Source organism: Leucopleurus acutus (assembly GCF_964270905.1).
Source record: "Leucopleurus acutus genome assembly, chromosome: 8".
Lineage (NCBI taxonomy): Eukaryota > Metazoa > Chordata > Mammalia > Artiodactyla > Delphinidae > Leucopleurus > Leucopleurus acutus.
Genome location: NC_139151.1, coordinates 103,495,011 through 103,516,500, shown reverse-complemented (window position 1 = coordinate 103,516,500; position 21,490 = coordinate 103,495,011). Strand labels below are relative to the sequence as shown.

The following is a 21,490-nucleotide window of genomic DNA, read 5'->3' as shown; positions in this document are numbered from 1 at the left end:
TTTGTTCTTCCTTTTTAATTTTTATATCTCTTATTTTTAATTTTTTTTTTTGGCTGTGCCACGCGGCTTACAGGATCTCAGTTCCCCGACTAGGGATTGAACCCAGGCCGTGGCAGTGAAAGCCCAGAATCCTAACCACTAGACCACCAGGGAACTATCTCTTATTTTTCTTGCCTCTGTCTGGGTGGAAGAAAGGGTGGCTACCCTTGACTTGTTTCTCACAATAGAGGGAATGATTTCAATATTTCACCATAAAATATGTTTGCTGTGTTTTTTTATTTAATAGATGACTTTTATTAGGCTGAGAAAGTTCCCTTCTATTCCAAGTATGTTGAGTTTTGATTCTTTTACTTTCATTCTCTGCCTCTTAAGAATGGCCTGTAGACGGATTGTTTAAATCTTTGTCTTCTAATAACTGAAGTACAGTCCATTCTTTTTGGCCACGCCACACAGCATGTGGGATCTTAGTTCCCTGACCAGGGATCAAACCTGTGCCCCTTGCAGTGGAAGCACAGTCTTAACCATTGAACTGCCAGCCAGGGAAGTCCCAGTATTTAGTCATTTTTATCTATTGTAATTAACGTTCTTGGATATATTTCTACTCCTTTATTTTGTGCTGTTGTCCTATCTTGGCTAGTGTTTTACCCTTTTAAGTTATTTTTTTGCTGGGTATAGAATTCTAGGCGAATAGTTATTTCCTGTCAATATACTGAAAATTTTATTCTGTCTTCTGGTGTCTATTGTTGGTGTAAGTCAGCTGTCATCTATCTCATTGTTTTGTTGTTACTGTTCCTTTGAAGATACTTTCTGTCTCCAACTGCTTTTAAGATTTTTTTGTCTTTGGTATTCTACATTTTACTGTGATGTGTCCAAGTGTGGTTTTCTTTGTATTTATCTAAATGGGATTCCTTAGGTTTCTTGATTCTATGAATTGATGTCTTTCATCAGTTCTAGCACAGAGTCTTAGTCACGGGACCACCAGGGAAGTCCCCCTCCTTGTCTCTTAATAGCTCCTATTTTCTCTGTTTCTGGCATTCTGAATAATTTCCACAAATCTATCTTCCAGTTAAGTCTTTCATCAGTTAAGTCTTTCAGTTAAGTCTTTCAGTTAAGTCTTCCAGTTAAGTCTTTCAGTTAAGACTTCCAGTTAAGTCTTTCATCAACTGCTAAACCAATCTATTGAAGTTTTTTTGGTTTTTGTTTGTTTTTAGTGGTTGTACCAACTCATCGAGTTTTATGTGTCAAATGTTTTATTTTTCATTTCTAGAGGTTCTGTTTGGTTCTTTTTCAAGTTTGCCTGCTCATATACTCTTTTTCAAGTTTGCCTGCTCATATACTCTTGCTTACATTTTAAGTTTTTTTAAAAATAATTTATTTGTTTGCTTATTTATTTATTCATTTATTTATTTATGGCTGCGTTGGGTCTTTGTTGCTGCCCACGGGCTTTCTCTAGCTGCGGCGAGTGGGGGCTACTCTTCATTGCAGCGTGCGGGCTTCTCATTGCGGTGGCTTCTCTTGTTGCGGAGCACGGGCTCTAGGTGTGCGGGCTTCGGTAGTTGTGGCTCGCGGGTTCTAGAGTGCAGGCTCAGTAGTTGTGACACATGGGCTTAGTTGCTCTGCAGCATGTGGGATCTTCCCGGATCAGGGCTTGAACCTGTGTCCCCTGCATCGGCAGGCAGATTCCTAACCATTATGCCACCAGGGAAGCCCAAGTGTTTTTTTCAAATTATTATTATTTGGCCATGCCATGAAGCATGTGGGATCTTAGTTCCCTGACCAAAAATGGAAGAATTATGAAAAAAGACATGGGGGTCCAGGAATTAGGGAATCTAGCCCAGAACATGGCAAACAGAACTCCCAGGAGAAGTGCTCGCTGCAGTTCTAGAGAGCCAACAGCATTCACTTAGGCGGGGGATGAACAGAAGTGTACAGAAAAAAGAGGAACCGTCGGACTGGGAGGAGGAAGAATTAGCAATCGGTATAATATAGAAAACTAAGCAAATGAAAAAAACAGGGCAATTATTAACTCCATGAAAAATAAGTACACAAAAAAGATAATTCAATTATAGCCCAATTCTTGGCTCTGTAATAAGTAGATAACTTTCACACAGTAATCCAAACAGTGAGTATGAATTTACCTAAAAACTGGGGAGAAAAGGAGAGGGCAGGGTGCTCCCACAAGAGAGCTATAAGCCTCATCTATTACGATAGGGAGCCAAGAAATAATGTCTAAGCATAAACATATTTAAAGAATAGCTAAGAGAACTGTAGCATGGAGGCAGTACTGGGGAATGGGGAGAGGCTTGCAGGATCTTAGTTCCCTGACCAGGGATTGAACACGGGCCGCTGCAGTGAAAGCGCGAGTCCTAACTGCTAGACCAGGAAATTCCTGAGAGGCTGTTTTCTTGTTATAAACTGCCTAATTCCATAGTACCAAGTAGGTACATGTTTTTAGATACTTAAAAAAAAAAAAAAGGCAGCACCACTCTCCTCATCCTTAATGTACAGTTTCTTGGAGCTCTAACTGGTGAGGGCATGGGGTATCATGCACAGTTTCTTGCTTTGTATTGCTTTATTTACACTGTCCAGACCAGTACAATTCACATATTTTTTAATAATAGGTACATTGTATTATATCATATAAATTCACGTTAGGTTGGGCTTAGGAATAGTTTCTCCACTTTCATCATCATGAATAACTATGAGTTGAACCCAGATCAGACTTCTTTGTTCACACAGTTCATCACTTCACTGGGGTGAAAGGGATTGTGAGGTCATCTGGCCCAGCCCCAGTGCCACAGCTCCAGTGACAAGGGGCGCAATACCTGCTAGGGCAGGCCCTTCCATCTCTGATAAGCTGTCTCAGAAGACTCTTCAGGTTAAGCTGAAATCTCTCTGACAGCGACACTCGCTCTACCTGTCTTTCCATTTCCAGACGAAACGTCCTGCTTATTCCAACTGTGCCTCAGTCAGCTTGATCTAGAAAGTCTAGACCACCCTGATCCAACTGGTTTGTTTGCGAGTGGCTGGACTCTGCAGAGAGGAGGGGGATGGGGCTCTTTCTCTGGTCCAGTCCCCTTGCTTCTCTTAACCTGGCCCCAGAATGCATTCCCTGGGGAGGACAGGGGGTGACTGTGGGCTGTCCCTCACTGTCTCCGGCACAGAGGCTGTTGCCCGGCAGAATCAATCAGCTTGGGGCCCTTGGTCTCAAGAGCAAAAGCTCTGCACTTACTCCTGCACTTACTTTCTGGAGTTGACTCCTTGTTTCCTCTAGAGGGGCTGCCAACTCTAGGATGTTAGAGCTGAATCTGGTCAAACTGCCTCATTTTACGCTTGGGGAAACTGAAACACACAGGGATTTGGGTACTTCCCACAAGCCTGAGCTGTCTGCCACATGCTAGCCTGTACCTGGTCAGACAGAAGATATAGGTCCTTCCTCAGGCAGTAGGGTTCCTGGCTCACAAATGGCTCAGGGCGGCCCTGGTAGCGCTAACTCAAAAGAAGGCTGTGAGGCGGGCCAGGCAGACTAGCCAGGGGGCTCCAGGAAGCACCAAGGGCCCAGACTGTGGGTCTCTGATGCTTAAGGTCTAAACATGTACCTTCATTCAGTCTTCAACCTGACTCAACACCTATGGTCCATGCCTTTCCAGTGAATCTCACACTGTGGCCACTGCCCAGTGAACCTGCCACTCACCTGACCGATCTGGGCTCCGGGGCACAGAAGAGCATCTTGACTGGCAGTTCTAGGCTTCTGCCTCCCAAAGCCCCTCCCCAGGACCCCAGAGACGCCCCTCCTGTGTGCCGCGGCCCCACCTCTGCTCTGTCTCTCTGAGCCTTCCTCTCCTGGGATGCTTTCTGGGCACGAGCATCCAAGTCAGGAGCAGCAGCTGTGTGGTCTTCAGAAGCCTGGTGGGGGCTGGGGCCACTAGCTCCTGCACGGCGCTCTCTGCCCCCCGCAGCAGCTTCTCCCTTGGTGATCTTCACGGAGCATCACAGGCCTGAGACCTTGGCTGAGCCCAAGACTTCCGGTGGGAAGGCAGCTATTCCCGGGGCCCCCTGCTGAGCTCAAGAGGGGAGATCAGAGCATGTGTTTTGCCTGCAAGCTGAGCTGGGAGGAGCCAAGCCTCTGGAACCCCAGGGAGCAACAGGGGGCTCAGTCTCACCCAAGAAGAGCCTCTGATTGTCTCAGGCAAGGCCCCAGCCAATTCTGCAGCAGCAGCAGAGTGACATGCCTAAGGGAAGCGGCAGACGAGGAGGCTGGGCCTATGCCCTCATCTCACCTTGAGCACTTCAGAACTCTGCCTTCAGACCTGGGAGTGGCTTCTGGGGAAAAGTGGGGAGAAGAGAGAGCCCAAAGGGCCAATGCCTGGGTTTCCCTGAGGAGGACGGAGCCCAACCTCCTGGGGACTCACTGACCTGCTGCTACAGGTCACCCAGTGGTCAGGGTGGTGAGAAAGGGGCACTAGGAGAGGAGAGGGAGGCTGTTGCCCAGCACACTGCTGCACTGGAGTGGGCCTGGGGCCATGGACTCTGTCCGGCTCAGTGGGAGGGGCTGGAACTCCCTGGTCCTGATTCCACAGGGGCTTTAACACGGGCTCAGGCGTCAGGCAGCTGCCAGCCCCTCACTCACAGGCATGTTGATATGGGCGCTGAGCAGGGGTGCGCTCTGGCCTTCTCGGAGCACCAGCACCTATGGAGAAGGTGCCCCAGGTAGTAGGGGGCATTCCCCCTTTACCCCTGCTCCTGCAAAGGCCAAGCACGGTCTGGTCTGCACTGGCCCTAGTGCAGGGCTCTGTCAAAGGGGAGGGGGAGGCTGGGAGGCCTCTACTGGGCAGACACCCACCCCATCCTGGCAGCCACCCGGGGGCCTTGTCCGCACTCACTCACACTGACCTCCCCAACTAGTACCAACCGGCAACCTACCTTGATAATGTCTGAGATGCCCTTGTCACTAAGACTCTCCACAAAGGTCTCCAGGGGGTAGTTGAGCCCTGGCACCAGCAAGGGGACCTAAGTTTGGGGACAAAGAGGTAAAGAAGTCAGCCCTCACGCCTAGACAGTGTTTGGTAGATTCCAAAGCACTCTCATACCTGTTGTCCCAGCTGAACTTCAGTGTGCCCTGGCAGGGTGGGCAGGGATGACAAGCCAGTTTGAGGAGGATGTGGGCTCAGTGGGGGGAGTGAATGCCGCAGGGCTGCATGCATGTCCCTAATTAAAGCTAAACCTTTTTTTTTCTTTTTCTTTTGGCCACACAGCACAGCAGGCGGGATCTTAGTTCCCCGACCAGGGATCGAACCCGTGCCCCCTGTAGGGGAAACGTGGAGTCTTACCCACTGGGCCACCAGAGAAGTCCCTAAACCTAAACCTCCAACCAAGTCCAGGGCTATTTCTTCCACATCCCAAAGTCTTTCTCAGTTTCTGGTCCTTCCAACTTAGGGTCAAACCTGGACCTGGGGGGAAACAAGGCTCTTCACTCTGGAAGAGTCTCCGTGGGGCTCCCACCCCTGCTGCAGGAGTGGCTAGAAAACAGGGCGGGCTCTGGGACCCCAGAGCACCAACAGGCTTCTGAGAGCAGCACCGGTGAGGCCTGGACTCTCACTGTTCTCCCAGAACCTTCGGTGTGCCTCCCTGAGACCTCTCACAGGCTGGGAGAAAAGCAGCTGAGGCAGGTCTCGGGGGCTCTCCCCAGGGCCCCTGCTGTACCCTAGTCTGGTCTGTGGCTGTAGCCACTTGCCAGCTCCCTCACCTCTGACCTGCGGACATCTAATCCGGCCCCGCCCACCCTTTCTCACTCTAGGTCTCAGTAAGGTGGGTCCAGTACCTTGAAGAAGGCCCGGGGCAGAGCATAGAGCCCCTCGTTGTACAGGAAGCAGACCAGCAGCCCTAGGATGGGTCGGGCTGTTGAGGTGTTCTGCAGGTGAAGGGTGAGCTTAAAGGTGGGGCCCAGGCCCTGAACCTGTGCAGAGGGTGGGGTGGGGAGAAAGCCCGTAGGACCTAGTGGCCTTGGGGGCCGAATACGGCCTACCCTGGCCCTGCCCGCCCGCTCCCCCATCAGCGCCCTCAAGTCACCTTCCTCGAACCACTCTAACGCACTGTCCATCCGCCCCTCAAAAGGCACGGAGCTCAGAAGCTTGGCTCCGTGTGCAAGGGATGAGCAAAATCCCAGAGAGGAGAAGGGGCTCGACCGAGGCCACTCAGCAAGTTGGTCGGAGGCACAGTTGGCCTGGGGAAGCCGGCCCTGGCTCCCACCTGTGTCCGTGCCCTGCCCCACCCCGCTCTTCACAGGGCCTGGCCCAACCTCCTCCTCTCGTCCTCTGGTGGCTGCAAGGATTTCACTTTCCTCCCTCTTATCCTCGACTGCTCTGCAGCCGCTTCCTCTCTGTATCTATCCACTTTCTTTAAGGAAAGAGATATCAGAAGCCCAATTGGATCAGACAGCACACCTCAGGGACCCATTCAGAGCCGGCTGGAGCCCTGACGACCTTGCGGTCACTTGTGTCTGAGTACAAGGGGCCCTTATCCTCCTTGTGCCAGTGTAAGTCTCAGGATGGCCCCTTCCCAGTACTGGGCAGTCCCAACTCCTTGGGCTGCTGGCAGTTACCGAAATGAACAGGTTTCTTCCCTGTACCACATCTGTAAGAGTCCCTCAAGGTTCCTGGGAAGAAACAGCCCAAGGTGACTACCTGTGTGCCCTGCCCCAAGTCTGGGGGCTCGTCTGAGGCACCGCATGGAATAAGGGGGCTGGAGAGCGTGCCCCACTCTGCGGCCAGCCAAGGGGAAGAGGCGGCACAGGAAAGAGGTGAGAGCGCTCTCACAGAGGAGGACGTGAGACTTGGGCCCTGGGCCTGTGGGGAGGTGAGAAGGGGCACGGGGCCTAGTTGCCTTGGGATCTGCTCTTGGGTCGAGGGGTGCCCGCACAGCCCTGACCTCTGCCCTCCTGGCCCCGAGGTGGCCTGATGCCCCCGCCACGTGGGTGCTCACCACAGCGTGCAGCTTGAGTGGCTCCCGCGCCGTCGCAGACACGGGGCTCAGGCTGGACTCGAGGGCCTGCGCGTAGGCACGGGCGGCCCGGAGGCGCAGCAGGTAGAGGTCTGCCTGGAAGGTCCGGTGCATGGCTGAGGAGGCACACAAAGGGCCGATGCTGGACGTGAGCATGCTGGACGTGAGGCAGGAGGAGGGGGCAGGGCTGGGGGAGAGGGTGCTGCTCAGGCGGCCGTGGGGAGAGTGCGAGAGGAAGGCACAGTGGGCAGAGGCTGGGAACGTGGGCAACGGGAGGACTGAGGTCCCACAGCCAGCCTCTGGTGACACTGGACGCTGCGGACCACTCCCTGCTCCTGCTTCCTGGTTCTCGCACCACCTGGCTGCCCACACAACCGCAGCCTCCTGTGCTGGCTCCTTCTAGTAAGGGCTGGGGTTCCCTCGAGTTTTGTCCTTGGTCTTCTTCTCATCCTCTGTCTTCCTCGCTGCCCCATCCATGTCCTGCCCCAGCTGTGACCACCCCAAAGAGAACAACCGCGAGCTCCTGAGGGCAGGGGTGCATCAGGGTCCGGCCCGCGTCTGCACCTGGTACTGTGCACTCATCTTGGGCAGCTCGGCGCCCGGCCTGCCTGCTGCTTCTAACTGCCTGATGGGCACCTCCACCTGGACGTCCCATCAACCCCTGGAGCTCAACGCTGCGGAAACCAACCTCATTTCCCTAACTCCGTCACTGCATCCCCATCCATCAAGTCACCCAGGTTCACCCCTCACAGCTAATCATTTGCCAAGGTCGGATGACCCTTCCTCAGGGCCTCTCCAGAGCCCGCACCCTCCCCTCCATCCCACTGTCCCTACTTTCCAGACTGAGCACCTTGGTCAGCCAGTCTGTCCTTGTTCCTTGTGCCTGCGAGGAGCCTTCTGCCATTCAGAAGCTTTCATCTTTATGTTACCCCATCCTTTCATCTTTCCTTTTTCCTCTAATACTTTCACAGTTTATTTTAAATTTACCCAGAATTAACTTTTGTGTTTGGTATGAGGTAGAGTTCTAACTTTTTTTCTAGAAACAAGTTGTCCTAATTATGTTTCTTGGACAGTCTCTCCTTCCCCCACTAATTTGAAATGACACATCTATCATATACTGACTTCCCACGCGTACAAGGGTCTGTTTCTGGACTTCCTAAACGTGCCACTGAGCTGTATCAATTCCCATACTGACGCCACAGCTGCTAATTCCTACAGCTTCATAGTTCATTCTGCTATCTGATAGGCTGAGTCTCCTCATTCTTGTTTTCCCCAAACTTCTTAGATTTACTCTTAGAATCAACTGGTCAAGTCCTCAAAATAAAACCCGTTGGGATTTTAACTGTAACTTTGCTATGTTTCTAGATTAATTTCAGAAGCTGTTAACTAATCAACAGCTTTACAACTTTAGGTCTTACTACCCTGAGACTTGGTAAGTCTCATCATTTAAATATTCAGGTGGTCTTTCCTGTTCTTTAAAGCAGTTTTATAATTTTCTTTATTAGACTTTGTATGTTTTCTTGTTAAGTTTACGTCTAAGGATTTCTTTGCTATTGTGAATGGACACTTTCTCTTTTCTAACTGGATACTGTTGGTATATACAAAAGCTATTGATTCTTGCTGTTTTCATTATGCCTTAGAGAACTCCCTAATTATTTCTCTAATATATCGGCTGCTTCTCTTGGGCTCTCTAGCTACAACAGCCTGCTAGCTATTTTCTTTATCCTGTAATTTATCCTTTAAACTGTAAGCCAGATTCCTTTCAAAGACAGAGGGCGTTGAGTTACTGTATTTTTCTGCTTAACATCTTTCCCATCTCTCCACTACACGGAATAAACCAAAACATCTTAACTTTGCATTCCAGACCCTTTCGGAGCCAGCTGACCTGCTTTCCCAGCCTCCCCGCTGGCCACTGAGCCTTCCTGCACTGCACCCGCAGCTACATGACAGATGCTGCTTAGATCCAGGTAGGGCCCTGCACCTTTTCCCAAGCCTCTTCCTAAATCGCCCTCCCCTCTCCCTCTCTGGCTGGTAGGCTTATAATCAGCGTTTGGGGCCAAATCCAATATCATCTCTCTCTGAAGCCTTTCCCAGGCTCCCAGGCAAACACACTCCCTTGTGTGTCTCAACAGCCCTCTGCAGAGACTTATTCTACACGTGTCATGCAACATGAAGTTAGCAAGGTCTACTGAGCTCTTTAGGTAGGGACTGGCCTAATTCTAGGCACCTGGCACAAGGCCTGGCATAATCATAGGTATTAAGTGAATGAATGAATGAATGAATGAACAAAAGAGCAGGAAAATTAAATAGGATAAGGAAGAACCTCGATCAGATTCTACTTCTCTCATGAGAATTCCTCCATCTAAAAGTGGCTGCTCCCTCCTCGAGTTCTAAGGGCTCTCGCCCTCACCCACAGCACCTTCCCCCTTGAGCTGTAGCTCTTTGTTGGCAGGGTGTACCTCCTAGGCTGTCTCTGGGCTTCCAGAGGCATGAGACCCACCCGGTTCACCCAGGTCTCCTCCCACTGCTCAGGGCACCCAGGCGGCATTCACCCAGTTCCTGCTGCTTTGGCACAAGGGAGGAGGAAGAGGAAGGAGCCAGCCTGAATCTCACCGGTGCCGGCTTCCCGCTCTCGCAGTGTCTGATCCACGTAAAGCCGGGTCTTTCGGGGCATGTTGAGTTTCATGGCCTGGGCTGGTGGGGGACCTGCTTCACCTCCCCCCTCCACAAACACTGCTGTGCGCTTCAGGATCTTGATAATCAGGCCACCACCTAGGGAGGAGGACAGGCAGAAGCAGATTTGTCCTCCCCATTTCTACCCTACATTCCCATTCTTTCTTCCCAAACAATCTGTCTCATATCGACCCATTTCAGTCTTCCTGCTGAGACTCTGAGTTTCTGGAAGGAATGAAGTGTGTCCTACCATTAATTCATACATTCATTTAGCAGCTGATTTACTTGTTTATTTTTGGCTGCGCCACTCTGCTTGCGGGATCTTACTTCCCTGACCAGGGATCGAACCCGGGCCCCCTGTAGTGGAAGTGCAGAGCCCTAACCACTGGACCGCCAGGGAATTCCCTAGTAGTTATCTATTGACCATTGTGATGTTCCAGTTCCACATTGTGGCGGATACTGGGGTGAACTGGAGACACAGCCAGGGCCTGGCCCCCAGGTAGTGACATCAGACTGCTGGTGAGCTGTCCCCAGTGAAGGCCCAGCCCAGACAGGAGGTGTCTGCAAGCCCTGCTTTCCAAACCTAGGCCCACCGATGTTCCACATCCGCCTCTTCTTTCCCAGGATCTGGCCTATCTCACTGACTCCCAACTTTAAAACCCCTGCCAGGCCTGACTCGCCTCACCTCGTGTAGTCATGATGAGGGTGTGATCTTCCCGCCCGTAGCGGCCAAAGCAAAGGCTGGTCACTGCATCCTACGGTGGCGATGTCAGAGTTTAGCTGGGAAAATGACTCAGTGAGGAGAGCAAGTCTGGGGGGAGGGGGATAAGGCTTGGAGACCCCAGATACGATGTAAGAGGTGAGATGTGAGGCGAGGCCTGGAGCCACGCTGCCTCTAATCCCAGCCCCCTCCTCACTGCCGCGGCCACAGTTCCAGACTGAACATCACTGGCTTTGGGGTCAGCTTTCTAAGAGGTCTCCCAGCCTAGTCTTCCTCCCCAGTGTCTTTCACACTGCTGCCTCTGCTGCCTTTCAAAAATACAAATATGACCACACCTATTCCCTGCTGAAAAACCTCCAGTGGCTTTTGCCCTCCTTGTCAGGACATTCAAGGCCTTCCGCATCTGACGCCAACCTGCCTTTTCTATCAGTTCTCTCCCTGCCCTTTCCCCAACCCACGCACCACACCGCCTGCCCTCCCAGCAGCCTGTGGTCCAAACCAGCTGCTTTCCAATTTTACATTGTGACATATGACACTTTATACATACAGGTACACAAAGTTTCACATGTGATATATTCTGAACTTCTTTTTTCTGGTTCTGTTGCTGGCCTATTAAATTGATTTTGTTTGAAAAAGTCTGGTCCAGATTCATCAAACTACCTGGACTCCTTTAAAGAACACTCATGCCTCTCAGCCTTTGTTCATGTTATTTCCAGTCTGGAATATTCTATCTCCATTTATCCACTCCATTTATCGAAGCAGACTGCTTCGAGGCCCAGCTGAATTGTGGTTTGCCCTGTGAAATGGCCCCTGAGTCCCGTCCCCATTTATCCTTCCCCCCCCACCCAGCCCCAGTCACTGGGCTGCCTCTGTGCTTCTTCAGTGCTTTGCCCTGCTTTAGTCTGCCTTGTATTTGAATCGGCTGTGTCTCTAGCTGGCTATCACTTCAGGCTGTAAGTTCCCCAACAGTAAGGATTCAGTCACTGATTTATCCTTCTAATACAGTGAGTTGTGCATATGGGATGCTCAACGAATGTTTTCAAAATGCATCAGAAGTTAAGGGTGGCAGGTGGAGTGGGGTCAGGAGAGGCAGCGAAGGGGCCCCACAGGCGGGAGCGGGGCAAGGAGGAGGCAGCAGCTCACCGGCGTGCGGACGATGCTGAGCAGGGCCTTGTCGCGGTAGATGCGGACCTCTCCGTTGGCCAGTCCGGCCATGACGGCCTGCAGGCCCCGGGAGCGCTGCTCCAGGAGGTTCATGGTCAGGATGGCTGCGGGCATCTGCACTGTCCACAGCCTCTTACCCTGCGTGGGGGGCAGGGGACGGCTAAATGTCTGCAGGGGGCTCAGGGCTTAAGAGTGGAAAGAAGGGGTGGCTGGAGTTGCTGGGAAGGGAAGGCCGGAAGGGCTCGCCTGCTGAGGGGGACTAAGGAGGCACGGGTGGAGGGGCTGGGGCTGGTGCTTGCCCAGAGGCCACACCTTGTGGGTGAAGCCATGCAGGCTGTCTTGGTTGCTGCCCACCACCAGGACCTTGTGAACCCGGACGAGCCCCACAGGCTGGGCACTCAGCTCGATGCAGTACTTGGGGCGCTTGGAGTCTCTGTGGAATAAAGACACACTCTCCCAGCCCCAGAGGAACCCTCTCTCCTTCCCCGGCTGACCCTCCTCTTTCCAAGCCCCACAGACTCTCCTGGCAGGAACCTTGGCCCACAAGCAGATGACTGTGCTATTAGTTCCACCTCTGTGACTTAGTAGCTGCATGACCTTGGATAACAGGAAGTGTGTCTTCCCTCCTAGTCTTCCTCTCAACTTTACCACAGTAATTTGTGTGATAACCTGGCACTTACCAGTTTACAGTGAGTGCACTGCAGGTTAGACAAAGTAACGGACTGACGCAGTTTAGTAATTCATCAGAAAAGCATGAGGAGTTTATTCTGTGTAAATGCACTGTTCTCAGTTTCCTGGCCTCTGAGTCTTAATTTCTCTTATCCAGAAAGTAGGGATAATTCCTGTCTGTCCATCACAGGCTCTAGCCCACCTTGCTTAAGTCTGAGCCAGAGTCATCTCCCACCTGATGACTCCTCTGAGAGCTTCCCCACTGGTCTCCGGGACTCCTTCCAATCTACCCTCCACCCAGCACGGTAATCTTTAAAAAATGTAAACGGGTCATGTCATTCTTCTGAGTAAAACCCCATAATAGTTTTCTACTGCACTTCAGATAAAATCCAAAATCTTTACCATGTCCCACCAGGTCCTGCATCAGCCGACCCTGGTCTCTACGTCATGTCTTGCCGGGAGTGGCACAAGATAATGTCTTTCCCACCTAGAGTTCGCTTAAATTTCCTCTGCCTGTAACACTCTTGCTTCACTTTTGCGGAGCACAGGCTCCGGACGCACAGGCTCAGCGGCCATGGCTCATGGGCCCAGCCGCTCCGCGGCATGTGGGATCTTCCCGGACCGGGGCACGAACCCGAGTCCCCTGCATCGGCAGACGGCCTCTCAACCACTGCGCCACGAGGGAAGCCCTTGCTTCACTTTCTGAACAACTGGCTCCTTCTTAACCTTCAAGTCATCTCCCCAGACAGGCATTCGCTGATCACCCTGACCCCACTGTTTTTCCCCATTGAGCCTATATTTTTCCTCCATAGCATGCATCCAGTTTGCAATATTACCTTGGTTTGTTGACTTTAATATCTATCTTCCCACAAGGGCAGGGACTTTGTTAGTGTTTTGTTCATCAATATATCCCCAATACCTTATACAATGCCTAATACATAGTAGGTGCTCGAAAACATTTCTTGAATTAAAAAAAATGACTGTTGAGAAATATCAAACTAACGCATAAGGAAATGTCACAAACCTATAAAAGCAACAGAACAAGTATGAGAGACTATTTTCATTTCTTCTAATATCTGATTGCATCACTTGTGTTACGGCCACCCGGCCCAGTCTCTCACTTTGCCAGGCCCCATCGGACGAGCCTCCACATGTCCCCTGTGCTCAAGGGCTCTGCCTCCTATATGAAGTTCTCAGCTCTTTCCATTCCCACATTCCAGCCCCAAAGCCCCCTGCTCATCTTACAAGCCCTCAAGACCACCAGGTTTCTGAGATGTTCCTCTAGCCCCAGAGACCACGGATGTGGCTACCTTCTCAGCATATAGATGTTCCCGTTGCGGCAGGCAGCAGCAAGACGGAACTCCACATCGAACTGGCCAGAAACCTCCAGGAAGACGGGGACGCTGGGTAGGCTCATCTGCAAAGAACAGACTCAAACATCCCGATTTCCCTGGAGCCCCAGCCCTTCCCTGACCTGAAGTAATTCCTCCAAGTCCCAATCTCCTCACTCACACCCTGCTGGTCACAGTTTAAACTTGTACAATTTTTCTGGAAGGAAACTCGGCAATATGTAGCCCTTTGACTAAACTCGGCCACTTCTAGGAATGCATCGTAAGGAAGCATTTAGATAAGCACGCAAAGATGTTTGGGCAAGGAAGCCCACCGAGGTGGTGTTAATAATAGCAAAAAAACTGCAAACAAATGTACAGTAGGTGACAGGGTACATCTATATAATCGATGTTGTGTGGCCTTTGCAAAGGCTGATGTGGTTTTATATAGATATGGAAAGATATTGATAAGCTTCTGCTACATGAAAACAGTAGCTTACATGATCCTATACCAACAGGCCATATTTGTAAAAAAAAAAAAAAAATACGTGGGCTTCCCTGGTGGCACAGTGGTTGAGAGTCCGCCTGCCAATGCAGGGGACACGGGTTCGTGCCTCGGTCCGGGAAGATCCCACATGCCGCGGAGCGGCTGGGCCCGTGAGCCATGGCCGCTGAGCCTGCGCGTCCGGAGCCTGTGCTCCGCAACGGGAGAGGCCACAGCAGTAAGAGGCCCACATACCGCAAAAAAAAAAAAAAGTAAAAAAAATACGTAAAGTTATATATCTGTGTCTAAATATGAGAATGTCTGGAAAGACTTATGCCAAAGACTTATCTGTGGGTGGTGGGATTTGGGGATATATTTCTTTTTCTTTTCTTCTTCTTCTTTTTTTTTTTTTTTTGTGGCCCCATCACATGGCATGTGGGATCTTAGTTCCCCGACCAGGGCTTGAACCCGTGCCCTGTGCAGTGGAAGCACAGAGTCTTAACCACTGGACCGCCAGGCAAGTCCCTATATCTCTTTCTTTACGCTTATCTACATTTTATAATTTTCTACAATGAACACATATTACCAAGAACTAACTGGGGGGCAGGAGATATTGGGGAACAGGGGACGGAATGGAGCCTAGGCCACGGGTGTGCCCACGGCCAAGCCCCACACTGACCTTGGCCAAAACAGTGAAGGCCTCTGGGTCCAGCACCAGGAGCTCCTTGTTCTCAGTGCCCAGCACCAGGCAGGACACAGCGTCCTCGTCAGCCAGGTTCTTCTTTAAGGTGGTCATGGTGGTGATGACTGTCTGCAGAGGGACTCCAGGGGTCACCCAGTAGCTCCCCTCACACCATCCCCCCAGAGACTCCCAGGATGCCCCAGGAAGAAAGAGGGCAAAGGAGGAGGAAGAGTATCAGAGATGTGACAGAAGATTTATGTACAAAGGTGTTTACTGCAACAAACCTAACTTTCTAACAAAAGAGGATTGTCTAAGTCAATTATAAACTATCTGTATGATAAAAAACCCATGCAGTCATTTACAAAAATCACATTTTACAAGAAGACTCAGTGACAGGGAGGATGCTTCTAACGTATTAAGAGAAAACACAGGTAAAAAGTTACGTTAGTATTATCCCAGTTTAAAAAATATATATGAATAAAAAAACATGCTGGAAAGCTAAACCCTTAAATACAAACACTGGTTATCTCTGGACAATGAGATCATAGATGATGTTTAATTTCTCCATTGTGCTTTCCTACAGTTTCTACAGTGGGCATATGTTCTTTTTCTAATTGTGATTGGAGAGAAAACAAAAGAGAAGGGGATGATCCCTTTTTTAGGAATTTCTCCTATGGAAGTAATTTAGCGGGACTAAAATGTTTCTTTGGATAAAGCTGTTCATTGTGTGACTATCTTTAAGATAAAAAAAAAGGAATGATCCTCAGTGCCTAGTGGAAGGAGAAAAGTTATAGAAACATGGATGTTAGTGGCTCCCAATCATGTAACCATGCACATACTTGGAACGATGGCCTCCCCAAAACTGCATCTTTTAAGCAATACTTACTTCATTTACTTCCTGATTTTAAAAGTACTCAATGATAGTGACACCTGTGGACCTCAGCTGCTGCTCGGCAGGAGAGAACAATGTTTCTCACAGAATTGTCTAAGGCTAGCCAAAGGCTGAGGTATGTGTTGGTCAGTGTGTTCGGCTCACGTGGCCTCTACAGGAAGTAGCCGGTTCCCCTGCGGCTTTCTGAAATGCAGGCACAGCTATGGGAGCCCATCCCTGGGCTAGGGTCAGGAACCCCTAGGTCAGGAACCACTGGAGTTCATCAACGAATAGGATCATCAATAAAGCCATTAAAAGCATAACTAAGAAAAATATGAAGTGCATAAAAAGGAGACATTTCTTCTCCAATGACCTGCATGTGAATAGTTACATAAACTGTGAATGAAATAATGAATAATCAATGAAATAATCAAGGGGTCACTTGATTAAAAATGGAGTTCTTCAAGACTAATGCTCAAGATATAATGTTATGTACTCAAGGGAAGCAGGATATAAAAGCATATTTATAAAGGAAATGTACCAAACTGGTAAGAGTACCTCTGAGTAGTGAGTGTAGTCACTTATATTTCTCCTTTATATTTCTCTTTATTTTCAAAGTTTTCTCTAATGAAAATATATTACCTTTACCCCCAAGATGATAAAAGTTATATAAAGCTACATAACTATATAACAATTCAAAGCTGTCACTGTGGGGCTTCCCTCGTGGCACAGTGGTTAGGAATCCGCCTGCCAGTGCAGGGGACATAGGTTCAAGCCCTGGTCTGGGAAGATCCCACATGCCGTGGAACAACTAAGCCCGTGCACCACAACTACTGAGCCCGTGTGCCACAACTACTGAGCCTGCGCGCCTAGAGCCCGTGCTCCGCAACAAGAGAAGCTACCGCAATGAGAAGCCTGCGCACCGCAACGAAGAGTAGCCCCCGCTCACTGCAACTAGAGAAAGCCCACGTGCAGCAACAAAAACCCAATGCAGCAAAAAAATTTTTAAATGAAAATAAATACATTTATTTAAAAAAAAAGCTGTTACTGTTAACTGGAAAGTAGAAGCCCTGCAGCTCTGTGACTATATATGTGGAAGGGTAACTGCAAAGTAAAACTAGTCGCATTTGGCTGTAGAATTTACCACTAACGTTACATGGTCTTTTTAAAAAACTGTCCATATTTTTTCTAGGGAAATAAGGAGAGAGGGGCAGTACCTGCCGCCTGATGGACTTGGACTTGTGCTGGTTCACAAATGCCTCCATTTCACTCAGCTCCAGCTGCAGAAACCTGGACACACAGAGCACTGACACCTGCATGCCTTGGGCCTGGCTGCCCTCCCCAGGCCACTCCAGGGCCGCTCCCTCCCCGCTGGGAGCTTCTGGAGCCCTGGCCCTCCAGAGGGCTCTTACCTGAGTGACTGTACAGACAAAGGCACCTCTGCCTTCTCCCTGTAAGGAGAGGGACCATCATGGCAGGTTTAGTTAAGGAACAGGGCCTGGGGTTCAGACTGCGGGCTCTGGGATGAAGGCGTAGGGGTGGGGGAATGAGGGAGGGGTGGGAGGCATACGAAGGGGGAAGTGGGATCTCACCGGATGCCCTCCAGCATCTCCTTCAGGGTCAGGGGGTCAATCCGGTCCTGTGCCAGCATGGGAAGAAGGTACAGCCTGTGAGCACCAGAGCCAGGCAGGGAACGAGGACAACCCCAAGGCTGCTACCTTCGCCTTCTTGTTCTCATCCCGCACATCACTCACCTCTTTGGCCTGGTTCCAAAGGTCCTGTTCCAGGGGGTTTGGAGGCAACTGGGGCAGGCTAAACTTGAAGTAGGGCCTGAGATTCTTATACACGTACACACAAGGGCCTGACGCGAGTGCCAGCGCTGGTGTCCGGGGTTCGTGTTGCTCCATGAGGAAGGTGGCAGCAGCGGCTGGCAGGGCAGGTAGCGGGCTTTCGCTCAGCACTGTGGGCCCTTTAAGCACCTTCAGGCGGGGCTGCTGCCCACCTGGGCCAAGGTCCCCCACCACCAGCTGTAGAGAGAGGCGGGCTGATTCCTGGCTCAGGGTCTAAAGACCACCCCCGCTACTGCCCCTCTTCTTGGGCTTAGCTTTTTGCTGGTGCACATTCATATACGCTCACAATGCACCATGGGCGGGTGGGGGAAGGGCAAAGGCTTTGCAAGAAGGCTTGTAAGCTGTGTGACCTTGGGAAAACTGATGCAACTTCCTGAGCCACAGTTTTCCCACGTGCAAAAGGGGAATACCTACCATACCACACTTGTAGTGAAAATCAAATGAGATAATCAACTAGAGAACCTAGCGAGGAGTAGGTGGCAGCTCATGTTTTCATTGCTTGTTCAGTAAACATTTCTTCAGGGCCTGCTCCATGCCAGGCACTGTTCTAGACACTGGAACAGTTGCTGAGGTCAGTGGGGGGCCTGAAACTCATATCTGGGCTCTGAGGCCTGGCTTCCAAATGGGAACAGAGCTAAAGATGCAGAACCAGTCACGCAGAGCAGGATGTGCTCTATGGACCCAGAGAGAACCAAGCTCCTCAGCCTGTCTTTTCCACCCTCCAAGCCACCGTAGCTGTCATGCAAACCCATTCTCCTGAGTGAGGCCTTCAAGGCCCCTCTGCTCTGGTTCCCAACTTGTTTTCTAACACCTCCCTATCCATGCTATGCCCCAGCCAGAATGCGGGCGGCCACAGAATGCCCGGATTCTGCGCATGTACAGTGTGCTAGGAGCCACACCAGTAACTTCATGCATCCTTTCATTTAATCCTAGCAACAACCCGTGAGGTAGGTACGATTATTAGCCTCATGTCACAAATGAGGAAGCTGTGGCTTAGAGATGTTAGGTAAAAGTCACCCGGCTAGTAAGTGGTAGAGCTAGGACCTGAAACTAGGTCTGTCTGGATCCAAAGCCGGTGGTCTTAACTATTATTTCATATTGGCCTCAACTTTCTAATTTAAAATTTGCTCTTTCCAAATATGCTGTGAACTTCCAAGCCTCTCTGCCTCTGCTTGTGCTGTTCCCTCTGCCTGGAATGCCCTCCTCTCTTCCATGCCTTCTTGGGACACTTCATTCATCCTTGAGCACCAGTTCATGTTACTGCCCTCTAGTGCCTCCTGATAGAGTCACTGTTCTTTCATTGGTGCTCCTGTAATAATTTCCATATATTCTATTTTAGCATCCACTCATCTACCCCAAAAATATTTATCAATTATCTAATTTGTGCCAGGCACTGGGTTAGATGCTTGGAATCGACAGTAAGCAAACTAGCCACTGAAAAAGTTATTACACAAAAGCATTACCATTTCACATTAGTTATTGGGTCTGTGATTTCTCTACCCTTCACTGCTGTCAGCCCAGCGCCAAGCATACACTAGGTGTTCAGTCAACATCATGGATGAATTAAGGGCATTGTCTATATCTCCTTCTGACTATGGACTGGCTCATTTCTAAGTTTAGTGTGTGCACAACACCTGACACACAGAAGGGGTTCACTGTATGCTTGCCGAATTGTTGAATGATTTATGGATAGGAATTTGGGGGCCAAAGTCACCAAATCTGACTGCACAGTCCATGTAGGGTATGACTCCCTTCAAGCTGCCCACATAACACACCCATTGTGGGCTCACTGCCCTTGCTGAGGGCTGAGCTGACAGACCCAGGTCTGCCACCTTTTACAAACTCGGTAAACTCAGCCTCTCAGAATCTATTTTCCCACTAATAAATAATATCTATGTATGTGAAACTGCCTCAAAGAGAGTCTACTCCAGACATGTTAACTTCCTTTATTTAGCCCAATATATATCTCAAACTTTTAAAAACCTGTGCCTTCAAAATTTTTTATCTATTTTTCTTCTTCTTTTTTTTTTTTTTTTGCGGTACACGGGCCTCTCACTGTTGTGGCCTCTCCCGTTGTGGAGCACAGGCTCCAGACGCACAGGCTCAGCAGCCACGGCTCACAAGCCCAGCTGCTCCGTGGCATGTGGGATCTTCCCGGACCGGGGCATGAACCCATGTCCCCTGCAACGGCAGGTGGACTCTCAACCACTGCGCCACCAGGGAAGCCCTATTTTTCTTCTTTTTTAAATATTTTCTTGACTACCCCGTGCGGCATGTGGGATCTTAGTTCCCTGACCAGGGGTCGAACCCACACGCCTTGCATTGGAAGTGTGGACTCTTAACCACTGGACTGCCAGGGAAGTCCCCCAATTTTTTATTTCTTTATTTACATTTTATTTACTTACTTTTATATTTTAAATTAAATTTAAAATTTAACCTTTTTATTATGGAAAATTTTCAGTCATATACAAAAGTAGAGAGACTCATATAATGAACCCCCAAATACCCATCATCCAGCTTCAACAATGATTAGCTCATGGCTAATCTTAAAATCTATACCCTTTTCTTAAAAAAAAAAAAAAATTATTTATTTGGCTGCACTGGGGTCTTAGTTGTGGCATGTGGGATCTTTAGTTGGGGCATGTGGGATCTTTAGTTGAGGCATGTGGGATCTAGTTCCCTGACCAGGGATCACACCCGGGCCCCCTGCATTGGGAGCATGGAGTCTTAACCACTGGACCACCAGGGAAGTCCCTATGCCCTTTTTTTTTTTTTTTTTTTTTGCTGTACGCGGGCCTCTCACTGTTGTGGCCTCTCCCGTCCTTTTGATAAACATAAAACTCTCACTCTCCTCCCTTCTACTTTCCCTCCAGAGTAACGCCCCACCCCCAACCAAGGGATGTGCCCTTCCAGTAAAGAATTACTTCAAGTTAACAAAATTAAGATGCTTTATCTTAGTATAATTTCCGGCAGCATTTTGCTCTGCTTTACTTTCCGCAGTCTGTACTGTGAAATCAACAGGTTCTCTTCACTTTCCACATTAAAAATAAAATTTAAATGTGCTTTTTCAAAGTACACGTTAATTCCAGATTATGCTGAGCTTCTTTGGAGCCATCGGGAAGTCTCACCTCTGGGGTGATATGCTTACCTTGTACTCCCCGTCACCATGCAAATCTGCCAGCTCTGGAAAACATAAAACAGCCATAAGCCAGGGTCTCAGAATTCTAGAGGCTTCCCTACAGAACCATCTGACTCCTCCGTCCCCCAAGAACCGGGGTTCCTGGTCCCAGAGACTCACGCAGGCAGGCGGAAAAGGTGTGGATGTTGGCCATGGGGTCGTAGTGTGCATCCAGCCATTTCGAACTGGCTTCACTGCTGGGAGAAGAGGGAAAGAGTTGCGGGGGGCGCGGAAGATGAATCCCAAGGAAGGGGAAGAAAACTTGCCGGAGCTGGTTTCTGAGAATGAGGTGTGTAGGCAGCTTTGAACTAGGGGTATAGAACATCTGGGTCCAATTCCAGGCTCCACCACCGGCGCACAGTGACCTCGAGTCACCCACACGCACCCATTCACTCCTTGGGCCTCAGTTTCCCCACTTGATCTCTAAGAGCCCTTCAGGACCGCCAGCGCTGCTGAGAACCGCAGGAGCCCAGATCCCGGGGACCAGGGCACCCTCTTTACATAGGTAGGAAAAGAGGCCTCAAGGACCCCAGCCTTCACCTCTCAGCTCTGCCGCTGTCGGAATCCGACGAAGGCGCAGCAGCCATCTTCTCAGGCGTCACCCTGGCAACCAGCTCCCGCAAGCCGCCGCGCAGCGCCTAATAGAGACCGGGTTCTGGAAAGCTCGCGTATAAAGGTTCCGGGCGCTCAGCTTTCCGGCCCGGGACGCAGAGGCCAGCGAGCAGGATGCTCTGGCTTGTGCCGGGTTTCTAGCTACTGAGATGCAATCTCTCATTCCAGCTCATATCATTTATCCTTGATCCTTCCAGTAGGAGCTTTTGGGCCCTGCAGCTCAGAGTCAGCAGCAGGGCCCTCTGGCTTTGAGCCCTGG

At 50.1% G+C, this 21,490-nt stretch overlaps 1 protein-coding gene across 1 annotated transcript; it reads right to left on the bottom strand.

Moving 5' to 3' along the window:
• Positions 1-4,594: 4,594 nt before the first annotated feature.
• BBS1 (Bardet-Biedl syndrome 1) lies at positions 4,595-21,246 on the bottom strand. Its single transcript, XM_082844625.1, has 17 exons — positions 21,160-21,246; positions 20,740-20,816; positions 20,590-20,624; positions 17,346-17,618; positions 17,184-17,230; positions 17,004-17,042; positions 16,809-16,881; positions 14,718-14,849; positions 13,537-13,643; positions 11,870-11,990; positions 11,537-11,695; positions 10,358-10,427; positions 9,613-9,771; positions 6,982-7,115; positions 5,822-5,956; positions 4,924-5,010; positions 4,595-4,690 (listed from the first exon to the last, which is right to left on the bottom strand). Exons 1-17 carry the CDS (start codon positions 21,204-21,206, stop codon positions 4,604-4,606), a joined length of 1,782 nt encoding a protein of 593 aa, XP_082700751.1. The 5' UTR covers positions 21,207-21,246; the 3' UTR covers positions 4,595-4,603.
• Positions 21,247-21,490: the final 244 nt, after the last annotated feature.

Coding starts and splice junctions, on each gene's coding strand:
- BBS1 (XM_082844625.1), bottom strand. CDS start 21,206: ATGGCTGCTGCGCCTTCGTCGGATTCCGACAGCGGCAGAGCTGAGAG. Junction 14,850..16,808: donor CCAAGTCCATCAGGCGGCAG/GTACTGCCCCTC, acceptor GTCCCTCTGCAG/ACAGTCATCACCACCATGAC. Junction 10,428..11,536: donor TCAGCATCGTCCGCACGCCG/GTGAGCTGCTGC, acceptor TCGCCACCGTAG/GATGCAGTGACCAGCCTTTG.